Source organism: Symphalangus syndactylus, chromosome 12 (genome assembly GCF_028878055.3).
Source record: "Symphalangus syndactylus isolate Jambi chromosome 12, NHGRI_mSymSyn1-v2.1_pri, whole genome shotgun sequence".
NCBI classification, from domain to species: Eukaryota; Metazoa; Chordata; class Mammalia; order Primates; family Hylobatidae; genus Symphalangus; species Symphalangus syndactylus.
The window spans coordinates 24555322-24568872 of record NC_072441.2 but is presented as its reverse complement, the minus strand read 5'-3'; the positions used below and the strand labels follow the sequence as shown (position 1 = coordinate 24568872).

At 38.6% G+C, this 13551-nt stretch overlaps 1 protein-coding gene across 1 annotated transcript in view; it reads left to right on the top strand.

Moving 5' to 3' along the window:
- Positions 1-2791, top strand: part of ANKRD13C (ankyrin repeat domain 13C) — a 92605-nt gene extending 89814 nt beyond the window's left edge. The window contains exon 13 of the mRNA XM_063625288.1: positions 559-2791. Coding sequence (XP_063481358.1) covers positions 559-689 — 131 coding nt within the window. The 3' untranslated portion in view covers positions 690-2791. The remainder of the gene's footprint in view (positions 1-558) is intronic.
- The last annotated feature ends 10760 nt before the right edge of the window (positions 2792-13551 follow it).

The following is a 13551-nucleotide window of genomic DNA, read 5'->3' as shown; positions in this document are numbered from 1 at the left end:
GAAATATATTTCATTTGGAAGATTAGGCTGTGGTGGTATGATATTTTTCCATTTCTGATGAGACTGTTTTTATCCCACGTATTTAAGTGATAGGTTGTTTTTAATGTTTTAAAACAAAAAAGGATTAGAGTATTTTACTTGGGCTAGTAAGAATGAAAATAAATCAGCTCAAAGAGTCAGAATAGTAAATATACTATAATCTGAAGAGAAGAAAGTCAGAATGCAAAAAGTACAAAAGTAGCTGTCCCTCTGCCCCAAGAAAAAGAAAAAAAGACTGGTAGAATCTGGCATTATATTCTTAAGACTTCTTAAGAAGGCATGGGATCTTGAGTTTTCATATAATGCTGGATGCCTGAATGTCTTTTTCTCCTCACTAATCAATACCCAGAACTCTCCCTGAAACACACACTCAGTACTATGTATATTTGAATTCTTCTAGCTCTTGAGTTTTTTTTTTTTTTTACATTTTAAGGAGTATGGACATCTCCAATAGTACTTTGTTGTCTATGAATATTAACATTTGATTTTACAGTGTTATCATTGATGTTCTCTCTGTAGATATACCTGTGTTTCCCACAATCACAGCCACTGTGACTTTTCAGGAGTTTCGATATGATGAATTTGATGGCTCCATCTTTACTATACCTGATGACTACAAGGAAGACCCAAGCCGTTTTCCTGATCTTTAACTGACGTGGAAAAGGATGCCGTCTAACCAAGGAAAGAAAATTCAGAGACCCTAGAAGTGGATCCAAATAGAAGGGACAAATGCTTTCAGTGAAGAAAAGGGAATTGCACATTGAATCGACACATCAGTAATATGATACAGTGAAATGGGCCTCTACTAAGAATTTCAGCGAGTTTTCTGATGTGCCATTTTTGGTCTTTTTAAAAATATACATATTATAAATGTAATAGTTTGACACATTAATGACCCTAAGACCTTCGTATGTAAAGCAGCTATGAGTGCTGTGATTTGTTTTTAAAAATTTTTACACTTCTTGTTGAAATATATATGCATATAAATATATCTATATCTATATCTAAAACACTCCTGGACCATTAACGTAAATTAAATGTCTTAAGAGATATGGAGCCCTTTTAAATTTGTCATCTTTATGCAAGGTGACATTTATAAATATTCCTTCGAGCTTTGTTTTCATAAAATGTAAACTATGTAACATTATGTATAGTTCAGTAATTTGAATGTTTGTTCAATATAATGAACTAGAAGGAATGCAATTTTCTGTAGATGAATGAACCAAATGGTAACCATTAAACAATTGCATTTATATGTTGCAATACATTTCAGAAGGAGCGTTCACTCTGCAGGGAATAAGGTACCTCCTTTAGCACCTTAGTGCAATTCATTGTGGTGCTATTTGTTTTTACCTGAATGTTTGTTACTAATCTTCCTTTCATAGAACCTCTATTTTTTTTTTTTCTAAACTCGAGTTTGAGTCCTTGTTACGTTCATCATAAGGTAATGGTTAGCATGTTTAAAGTATTCCTCTTCCAAATCTCAGCACTTTAAAAAAATTCCAAATTTTTAAACTTGCTTCCTAATAAGTGCACATCAGTCTGATTATTTTGTTTTTAGTAGAATATGGATGCATTGGTGTCAGTTTTAAAAAACAATACACATATTTTAGACAACCCTACATATTTAATCACTTCAAAATAAGATAAAAACATTTTATATGCTAACAGAATATATTTGTTACAAGTTAAGGTCCAGAAGTATACACAAGATTGATTACTCCTATTTTTTTTTTAAATCAAGGAAAATATTGATTTCATTGTCTCCAAAGTGATAAAAACATGTATTACTCATTTTTGCACTTAAAATTTTTATTATTTATGCCAAGATGGTTTGAAGGTCCAAGTATGAAAATAAATTAGGGGGATTAATGTATAACAGTTATAAAGTATCATGTATTAAAGAGCTTTCTTAGATCGATGTTTTTAAAATGTATCCTGATAAATGTCTTAAGAATGCATCTGTCAAGTTTTTTAGACTGACCAGTAGCTTAAAACTTTTTCCAGGATTTCAGGTAATTTGAAAGGAGTTTAGAGACCCTTACTGAAAATATGACTTAAGAATCCAAAGCATAAACCGTAAGAAAAATTTTAAATAAACATCTTTAAAGCTGCATCTTCCATACTGATACATGCATTGCATATGTTGACATTAAATACATTTTATAATGAAGAAAAATAATCATAGTTAAAAACTGAAAGACCTAATTACTACCTTACATGGACCTATTGAATTTTGGGGGAACGTGTTAGTAAACCCAGACTAGCTTTGTTGAATAGAAGTTGATCCCTGTTATTTAGGAAATGGGTAGATCAAATGACTGAGTTATCCTATCAGTGGTTACGTGGGGTTGGAGACACTGAAAGGCAGTGATCACTGTTGCTTCTAGGCTCCCTTACTTTGTAGGAATATGGTATACTTTCAGGAATATGCTATATATGTTTTCATAAGTACAGACACCTTAGGGAGGAAAAAAACGTGGGTAATTGAAGCTTGTGATTGATTAATTTCCTAACAGCACAGCTATGAATATTTTGCTGGGGTACACTGGAGGTAGGAAGACTACTGGAAATTTTTGCACTTGAATTTTGTCTTTAAAGCTTTTTTCTTTAAAGAATGGTAGAAACAGATTATCCATTCCAAAATGTCTTTTCTCTGATCACAAAGAGCAAACAAATGTCAATCTCTCTTATGATGGTGAAAAAAAGGAATTAATCGATGCAAATAAACTTTTCACAGTATTACTTTTAATGAGGATTTTTCGAAATGTGCCTTTTAATCCAGTTAATGAATGAAGCTATATGCAGTGTTTCAAATGAATAAGTCAAAACACCATATGTTTTCATAATACCACATGAAAAATCAAGGTTCTGCAATATAGGTACACAAAATTCTATGTTCTCCATTTGTGATTTTGAAACTGTTTAAATTGGGAAGGGGGACCATTGTATAGTCATCTTCAGTGGCCATTTAGAAATGGTTAATACTCTTCCCCACTGGTATGGTATCCAGAGAAGATACGGTTTCCATCTTTGAGAAAATAATTCTCTGATGAGACAGTTTGCCCTCTGTAGACATTCACATACAGAGAATTGCCAAACTTCATAAAAGGGTGGTATGAAGTAGATGCCCTGATTTTTGTGAGTATAAGTACATATGATGGTTTGGAAACTGTCACATCTGTCTGCTGATACATGTTTGTTAGTAGATGAAAAACTAGTTTCCTTCTGCTCAGAACTGGAATTAAGCCCCACTCATGCTAATAAAAATGGGTTTTTATAGTATTATTCACATACGGTTTATTATTCACACCCTGGGGGAGGGTGATGAATAATGATTATTTAATGAGCCCTCTTCCTAGTTTTCCCTAAGTCTGCAGAAGACAAAGATCCTGTTTCCAGGCCATGAAGGACTGAAGTAAATACCGTAAATAAGTACAGTGGACCCTTGAACAACGTGGAGGCTAGGGGTTCAGTTGAAAATCTGCATATAAGTGGACCCGTGCAGTGCAAACCTGTGTTGTTTAACTGCCGAATTAAAGGTGCTTCCTTCTGCTCATTGATATTACCCATATTTACAAACATGCTAGAGAAAAACAACTGGTGTAAAACTTGCCCCTATTAGAGAAATGGACAGGAGGTATTAAGTCACTTGTAAAGATAGCAGAACTAAGCTTGGTAAAAGCCCATGATTGTTTGTATACTATAAATTAGCCGAAACTACTCTTGCAAAGCATTTTATGTCAGAAATCTGGGGCAATAGTAACTCTGGTTGCCACCTAAAAATTTCATAACATGTTAAGTATCACATCTTTTACATCATGCAAACCATCCTTACGGAGTGAGCTTACCTTGTGATGAGCTTTTTAATTGTTATAGTTCATTTTAGAAGAGTAATACTTTCAGTCATAATGGTACCTATGGTACATAGAATTACAGTTTTGCTTTTTCCACACACTGAAAAATATTGAAGCAAAATCTTAAGAACTTCTGAGAAAGGTGCTTGTTAATCATTCTTGGTTTTCATCATGTTTTGCAGTGACAAGTGATTCTCCTGCCTCAGCCACCCAAGTACCTGGGATTACAGGTATGCACCACCACACGTGGCTAATTTTGTATTTTTTTTTATTTTTTTATTTTATTTTTATTTTTATTATTATACTTTAGGTTTTAGGGTACATGTGCACAATGTGCAGGTTTGTTACATATGTATCCATGTGCCATGTTGATTTCCTGCACCCATTAACTCGTCATTTAGCATTAGGTATATCTCCTAATGTTGTCCCTCCCCCCGCCCAACCCCACAACAGTCCTCGGATTGTGATGTTCCCCTTCCTGTGTCCATGAGTTCTCATTGTTCAATTCCCACCTATGAGTGAGAACATGCAGTGTTTGGTTTTTTGTCCTTGCGATAGTTTACTGAGAATGATGTTTTCCAGTTTCATCCATGTCCCTACAAAGGACATGAACTCATTTTTTATGGCTGCATAGTATTCCATGGTGTATATGTGCCACATTTTCTTAATCCAGTCTATCGTTGTTGGATATTTGGTTTGGTTCCAAGTCTTTGCTATTGTGAATAGTGCCGCAATAAACATACGTGTGCATGTGTCTTTATAGCAGCATGATTTATAGTCCTTTAGGTATATATACCCAGTAATGGGGATGGCTGGGTCAAATGGTATTTCTAGTTCTAGATCTCTGAGGAATCGCCACACTGACTTCCACAATGGTTGAACTAGTTTACAGTCCCACCAACAGTGTAAAAGTGTTCCTATTTCTCCACATCCTCTCCAGCACCTGTTGTTTCCTGATTTTTTAATGATGGCCATTCTAACTGGTGTGAGATGGTATCTCATTGTGGTTTTGATTTGCATTTCTCTGATGGCCAGTGATGATGAGCATTTCTTCATGTGTTTTTTGGCTGCATAAATGTCTTCTTTTGAGAAGTGTCTGTTCATGTCCTTTGCCCACTTTTTGATGGGGTTGTTTTTTTCTTGTAAATTTGTTTGAGTTCATTGTAGATTCTGGATATTAGCCCTTTGTCAGATGAGTAGGTTGCAAAAATTTTCTCCCATTCTGTAGGTTGCCTGTTCACTCTGATGGTAGTTTCTTTTGCTGTGCAGAAGCTCTTTAGTTCAATTAGATCCCATTTGTCAATTTTGGCTTTTGTTGCCATTGCTTTTGGTGTTTTAGACATGAAGTCCTTGCCCACGCCTATGTCCTGAATGGTATTGCCTAGGTTTTCTTGTAGGGTTTTAATGGTTTTAGGTCTAATATTTAAGTCTTTAATCCATCTTGAATTAATTTTTGTATAAGGTGTAAGGAAGGGATCCAGTTTCAGCTTTCTACATATGCCTAGCCAGTTTTCCCAGCACCATTTATTAAATAGGGACTCCTTTCCCCATGTCTTGTTTTTGTCAGGTTTGTCAAAGATCAGATAGTTGTAGATATGCGGCATCATTTCTGAGGGCTCTGTTCTGTTCCATTGATCTATGTCTCTGTTGTGGTACCAGTACCATGCTGTTTTGGTTACTGTAGCCTTGTAGTATAGTTTGAAGTCAGGTAGCGTGATGCCTCCAGCTTTGTTCTTTTGGCTTAGGATTGACTTGGCGATGCGGGCTCTTTTTTGGTTCCATATGAACTTTAAAGTAGTTTTTTCCAATTCTGTGAAGAAAGTCATTGGTAGCTTGATGGGGATGGCATTGAATCTATAAATTACCTTGGGCAGTATGACCATTTTCACGATATTGATTCTTCCAACCCATGAGCATGGAATGTTCTTCCATTTGTTTGTATCCTCTTTTATTTCATTGAGCAGTGGTTTGTAGTTCTCCTTGAAGAGGTCCTTCACATCCCTTGTAAGTTGGATTCCTAGGTATTTTATTCTCTTTGAAGCAATTGTGAATGGGAGTTCACTCATGATTTGGCTCTCTGTTTGTCTGTGATTGGTGTAGAAGAATGCTTGTGATTTTTGTACATTGATTTTGTATCCTGAGACTTTGCTGAAGTTGCTAATCAGCTTAAGGAGATTTTGGGCTGAGACAATGGGGTTTTCTAGATCTACAATCATGTCATCTGCAAACAGGGACAATTTGACTTCCTCTTTTCCTAATTGAATACCCTTTATTTCCTTCTCCTGCCTGATTGCTCTGGCCAGAACTTCCAGCACTATGTTGAATAGGAGTGGTGAGAGAGGGCATCCCTGTCTTGTGCCAGTTTTCAGAGGGAATGCTTCCAGTTTTTGCCCATTCAGTATGATATTGGCTGTGGGTTTGTCATAGATAGCTCTTATTATTTTGAGATACGTCCCATCAATGCCTAATTTATTGAAGAGTTTTTAGCATGAAGGGTTGTTGAATTTTGTCAAAGGCCTTTTCTGCATCTATTGAGATAATCATGTGGTTTTTGTCTTTGGTTCTGTTTATATGCTGGATTACGTTTATTGATTTGCGTATGTTGAACCAGCCTTGCATCCCAGGGATGAAGCCCACTTGATCATGGTGTATAAGCTTTTTGATGTGCTGTTGGATTCGGTTTGCCAGTATTTTATTGAGGATTTTTGCATCAATGTTCATCAAGGATATTGGTCTGAAATTCTCTTTTTTGGTTATGTCTCTGCCAGGCTTTGGTATCAGGACGATGCTGGCTTCATAAAATGAGTTAGGGAGGATTCCCTCTTTTTCTATCGATTGGAATAGTTTCAGAAGGAATGGTACCAGTTCCTCCTTGTACCTCTGGTAGAATTCGGCTGGGAATCCATCAGGTCCTGGACTCTTTTTGGTTGGTAAGCTATTGATTATTGCCACAATTTCAGAACCTGTTATTGGTCTATTCAGAGATTCAACTTCTTCCTGGTTTAGTCTTGGGAGGGTGTATTTGTCGAGGAATTTATCCATTTCTTCTAGATTTTCTAGTTTATTTGCATAGAGGTGTTTATAGTATTCTCTGATGGTAGATTGTATTTCTGTGGGATCGGTGGTGATATCCCCTTTTTCATTTTTTATTGCATCTATTTGATTCTTCTCTCTTTTCTTCTTTATTAGTCTTGCTAGCGGTCTATGAACTTTGTTGATCTTTTCAAAAAAGCAGCTCCTGGATTCATTAATTTTTTGAAGGGTTTTTTGTGTCTCTATTTCCTTCAGTGCTGCTCTGATCTTAGTTATTTCTAGCCTTCTGCTAGCTTTTGAATTTGTTTGCTCTTGCTTTTCTAGTTCTTTTAATTGTGATGTTAGGGTGTCAATTTTGGATCTTTCCTGCTTTCTCTTGTGGGCATTTAGTGCTATAAATTTCCCTCTACACACTGCTTTGAACGTGTCCCAGAGATTCTGGTATGTTGTGTCTTTGTTCTCATTGGTTTCAAACAACATCTTTATTTCTGCCTTCATTTCATTATGTACCCAGTAGTCATTCAGGAGCAGGTTGTTCAGTTTCCATGTAGTTGAGTGGTTTTGAGTGAGTTTCTTAATCCTGAGTTCTAGTTTGATTGCACTGTGGTCTGAGAGACAGTTTGTTATAATTTCTGTTCTTTTACATTTGCTGAGGAGAGCTTTACTTCCAACTATGTGGTCAATTTTGGAATAGGTGTGGTGTGGTGCTGAAAAAAATGTATATTCTGTTCATTTGGGGTGGAGAGTTCTGTAGATGTCTATTAGGTCCACTTTGTGCAGAGCTGAGTTCAATTCCTGGATGTCCTTGTTAACTTTCTGTCTCGTTGATCTGTCTAATGTTGACAGTGGGGTGTTAAAATCTCCCATTATTATTGTGTGGGAGTTTAAGTCCCTTTGTAGGTCACTCGGGACTTGCTTTATGAATCTGGGTGCTCCTGTATTGGGTGCATATATATTTAGGATAGTTAGCTCTTCTTGTTGAATTGATCCCTTTACCATTATGTAATGGCCTTCTTTGTCTCTTTTGATCTTTGTTGGTTTAAAGTATATTTTATCAGAGACTAGGATTGCAACCCCTGCCTTTTTTTGTTTTCCATTTGCTTGATAGATCTTCCTCCATCCCTTTATTTTGAGTCTATGTGTGTGTCTGCATGTGAGATGGGTTTCCTGAATACAGCACACTGATGGGTCCTGACTCCTTATCCAGTTTGCCAGTCTGTGTCTTTTAATTGGAGCATTTAGCCGATTTACATTTAACGTGAATATTGTTATATGTGAATCTGATCCTGTCATTATGATGTTAGTTGGTTATTTTGCTCATTAGTTGATGCAGTTTCTTCCTAGCCTCGATGGTCTTTACAATTTGGCATGTTTTTGCAGTGGCTGGTACTGGTTATTCCTTTCCATGTTTAGTGCTTTCTTCAGGAGCTCTTTTAGGCAGGCTTGGTGGTGACAAAATCACTCAGCGTTTGCTTGTCTGTAAAGTATTTTATTTCTCCTTCACTTATGAAGCTTAGTTTGGCTGGATATGAAATTCTGGGTTGAAAATTCTTTTCTTTAAGAATGTTGAATATCGGCCCCCACTCTCTTCTGGCTTGTAGAGTTTCTGCTGAGAGATCAGCTGTTAGTCTGATGGGCTTCCCTTTGTGGGTAACCCGACCTTTCTCTCTGGCTGCCCTTAACATTTTTTCCTTCATTTCAACTTTGGTGAATCTGACAATTATGTGTCTTGGAGTTGCTCTTCTCGAGGAGTATCTTTGTGGCATTCTCTGTATTTCCTGAATCTGAATGTTGGCCTGCCTTGCTAGATTGGGGAAGTTCTCCTGGATAGTATCTTGCAGAGTGTTTTCCAACTTGGTTCCATTCTCCCCGTCATTTTCAGGTACACCAATCAGACGTAGGTTTGGTCTTTTCACATAGTCCCAAATTTCTTGGAGGCTTTGTTCATTTCTTTTTATTCTTTTTTCTCTAAACTTCCCTTCTGGCTTCATTTCATTCATTTCATCTTCCATCGCTGATACCCTTTCTTCCAGTTGATCCCATCTGCTACTGAGGCTTCTGCAATCTTCGCGTAGTTCTTGAAACTTGGCTTTCAGCTCCATCAGCTCCTTTAAGCCCTTCTCTCCATTGGTTATTCTAGTTATCCATTCTTCTAATTTTTTTTCAAAGTTTTTAACTTCTTTGCTGTTGTTTTGAATTTCCTCCCGTAGCTCAGAGTAGTTTGATTGTCTGAAGCCTTCTCCTCTCAACTTGTCAAAGTCACCCTCCATCCAGCTTTGTTCCATTGCTGGTGAGGAACTACGTTCCTTTGAAGGAGGAGAGGTGCTCTGCTTTTTAGAGTTTCCAGTTTTTCTGCTCTGTTTTTTCCCCATCTTTGTGGTTTTATCTGCTGTTGGTCTTTGATGATGGTGATGTATAGATGGGTTTTTGTTGTGGATGTCCTTTCCGTTTGTTAGTTTTCCTTCTACCAGACAGGACCCTCAGCTGCAGGTCTGTTGGAGTTTACTAGAGGTCCACTCCAGACCCTGTTTGGTTGGGTGTCAGCAGCGGTGGCTGCAGAACAGTGGATTTTCGTGAGACCACAAATTCAGCTGTCATAGTTCCTCTGGAAGTTTTGTTTCAGAGGAGTACCCGGCCGAGTGAGGTGTCAGTCTGTCCCTACTGGGGGAGTGCCTCCCAGTTAGGCTGCTCAGGGGTGAGGGACCCACTTTAGGAGGCAGTCTGTCCGTTCTCAGATCTCCAGCTGCATGCTGGGAGAACCACTACTCTCTTCAAAGCTGTCAGTCAGACAGGGACCTTTAAGTCTGCAGAAGTTCCTGCTGAATTTTTATTTCTCTGCGCCCTGCCCCCAGAGGTGGAGCCTACAGAGGCAGGCAGGCCTCCTTGAGCTGTGGTTTGCTCCACCCACTTCGAGCTTCCTGGCTGCTTTGTTTACCTAAGCAAGCCTGGGCAATGGCAGGACCCCTCCCCCAGCCTCGCTGCCGCCTTGCAGCTTGATCTCAGACTGCTGTGCTAGCAATCAGCGAGACACCGTGGGCATAGGACCCTCCGAGCCAGGTGCGGGACACAATCTCCTAGTGTGCCGTTTTCCAGGCCCGTTGGAAAAGCGCAGTATTAGGGTGGGACTGACCTGATTTTCCAGGTGCCGTCTGTTACGCCTTTGTTTGACTAGGAAAGGGAACTCCCTGACCCCTTGCGCTTCCCGAGTGAGGCAATGCCTCGCCCTGCTTCGGCTCGCGCACAGTGCGCTGCACCAACTGTCCTGCACCCACTGTTTGGCACTCCCTAGTGAGATGAAACCGGTACCTCAAGCAGAAATGCAGAAATCACCCGTCTTCTGTGTTGCTCAGGCTGGGAGCTGCAGAGCGGAGCTGTTCCTATTTGGCCATCTTGGCTCCACTTAATTTTGTGTATTTAGTAGATGGTTTCACCATGTTGGCCAGGATGGTCTCAAACTCCTTACCTCAAGGGATCCACCCACCTCAGCCTCCCAAAGTGCTGGGATTACAGGCGTGAGCCACTGCACCCAGCCCTAACTAGCTTTTTTAAAAAAAAGACATCATGGTACTAATTTTAGTGACAGTGCATTGCAAAAATAACCTTTAATAAATTGAGAAATCTGAGAATGATGTTAATGTGTCACTTCCATTATTTTTGTAAGAACATTTTATTGGTCACCTAAAAATATTAGTCATTATCAGACTGTCTTAAGACTGCTAAACATCGGCCGGGCACGGTGGCTTATGCCTGTAATCACAGCACTTTCGGAGGCAGAGGGGGGCGGATCACGAGGTCAGGAGAGGAGACCATCCTGGTCAACATGGTGAAACCCCCTCTCAAGTAAAATTACAAAAATTAGCTGGGCATGGTGGTGCATGCCTGTAGTCCCAGCTACTCAGGAGGCTGAGGCAGGAGAGTTGCTTGAAATCGGGAGGCGGAGGTTTCAGTGAGCCAAGATTGCACCACTGCACTCCAGCCTGGGGACAACCATGACAAAACAAAACTCCGCCCCCCCCCACCAAAAAAAAAAAGACTGCTAACCATCTTCTATGATAAACCTTAAGTACATTCTAAAGAATACTACCACTGATAAAAGAATTGTCATGGTACTCACCTAAGATATTTTGCTAAGAATGTCTAAATAAATTTCATATACTTTGACATAAAATGAAAATGGGAATAGAAACAGAACTGAGTCAAACAGGTTGAAATTTGAAATATCTACCGCTCCAAAAATTGTCTCATTGAGAAATTTGGAAAGGTATAATGACTACTTCTGCTAATAAAACCTTAATAGACATTCTGAATGCTTTAAAAAGTACGAGTAACAATTCCATTACACCCATATTTAATTAAAACACAACTACATGTACTTGATTAGAAAAAATAGTTGAAGCAGGCCGGGCGCGGTGGCTCACGCTTGTAATCTCAGCACTTTGGGAGGCTGAGGCGGGCGGATCACGAGGTCAAGAGATCGAGACCACGGTGAAACCCCGTCTTTACTAAAAATACAAAAAATTAGCCGGGCGCGGTGGTGGGCGTCTGTAGTCCCAGCTACTCGGAGAGGCTGAGGCAGGAGAATGGCGTGAACCCGGGAGGCGGAGCTTGCAGTGAGCCGAGATTGCGCCACTGCACTCCAGCCTGGGCGACAGAGCGAGACTCCGTCTCAGAAAAAAAAAAAAAAAAAAAGAAAAAATAGTTGAAGCAGCACAGGGATGAAATGCAATAGCTGGTTTTGAGGCAGACTGAGGGAAAAGAAATCTCAATTCCATTGGAAAAGTGCCTATTTACATTTTTCTGTCTTCCATGTATATAGAATTGCCACTAGGAAACTTACCTAAGATCCATCTTCATGAAAACAGTAAGGACAACACAGCCTTTTCAATAAAAGGTATGCAATTTATTTTGTGCTTTTAACATTACCCCCTACACAAATTATTAGTTACATAACTTTTAAGGGCCCCATAATCAAATAGTAGCTATCATTTAATGTCCCAGGCACCAAAGGCTACATTGAAAAATTAGTTTTACAGATACAGATAGGGTCTTGCTGTTACCCAACCCGGAGTGCAGTGGCATGATCATAGTTCACTGCAGCCCCAACTCCTTGGGTTCAAAGTGATCCTCCTGCCTCAACCTCCACAGTAGCCACAACTACAGGTGTGCACTACCACACCTGGCTATTTATTTTTTTTGTGGACAGGGTCTTGCTATGTTGCCTAGGCTGGTCCTGGGCTCAAGCACTCCTGCCTTGGCCTCCCAAAGTGTTGGGATTACAGGCATGAGCCATAGTGCCCAGCCAACAACTTTTGTATGCACTGCGAAGCCAAAAAAATTCATGACCTGCTTTATTGCAGTAGAGTCTGGAACTAAACCCACAATACCTCCGAGGTATGTCTGTATTTTGCAAGGTAGCAATCACTTCCATTTTACCCGTAGGAAACTGAAGGTAAGGAACACAGTTATCTCCAGCTCTATGAAATAAAGACCAAATGCATGACTGGACTCCATCTTTCCATTTAAAAAAGCTCATTGTATAGCTACCACCTCTCGTTCACTCCTAAAGGATTTAAGCAAATAAATAAGGACAAAACATTTTTCTAACAAAAACCACTTTTATTTTTAAATCAATTTACTATCAAATACACAACAGAACTCGGTGTGGAGGCAGTGTTTGATTTCAACTGGTTATCTGTTAAAAGGCTTGTGTCCCAGTGCAACACTACCTTTGTGCAGAAAATGTTCACTGAAAATAAATATCCTAAGAATGGATAATCTTCACTGCAGCATCTTGTCAGTGGCACTACTTTAAAAAAAATGATTCCTTTTAGAAAAGCTAGTATATTTGTATTCAGAGATTACAAGAGAAGGAACAGACTGTGAATGTTACTAGGTTTACCATATGTGAAATGTGTGACTTACAAAAATGGCCATGTCACATGGTTCACTTTTTATCTACTAAAATTTAAAACAAATGTCATTTGTGTTGAACTTTGTTTTTTAAAAATGCAGTGATTAGGACCATTATTAGAACTTCTTTTACTCACTATGGACAAAATTCTTTTCTTTTTGATAAAATCTTTAAAAAGTTACTTACTACAAACTGTAAAAACAATGCTGTTTTTCTATGTGGCATTTCAGTTTTTAGGTTAAAAAACAAAACAAAACCCTATTTGTACTCAAAACTTGGACAAAAGCTACAATTCCAAGTAAGTCTCATTTTCCCTTAACCCCAGCCACCCAAACACTAATTTCATAAATGAATGCTATTTAGTACTGTACAGTAGATAGATACATATCGACAGCTTCTATACTACTCCAGAAAAGGCAAATATCTATATTTCACCAAAAATATAAATTTGCTAGATATAGGTGGGATTTATTTATACTAAAGTTCATTGCTTTGTCCAACCCCATTCCCACACAAAAAATAAGCAATAAAATGATACTAAGCTAAGAAAAGACTATTTTGATGGCAATTATCACTACAGTGATAGACTTCCTCTTTTTACTATACTGAGACGTGGACAGAAAGGGAAAGAATTTGTAAAATGAATGAGGTAAATGTCATACATTCAATAGCGTAAATAAATACAAATACGGTTTTACAGGAACATGAACA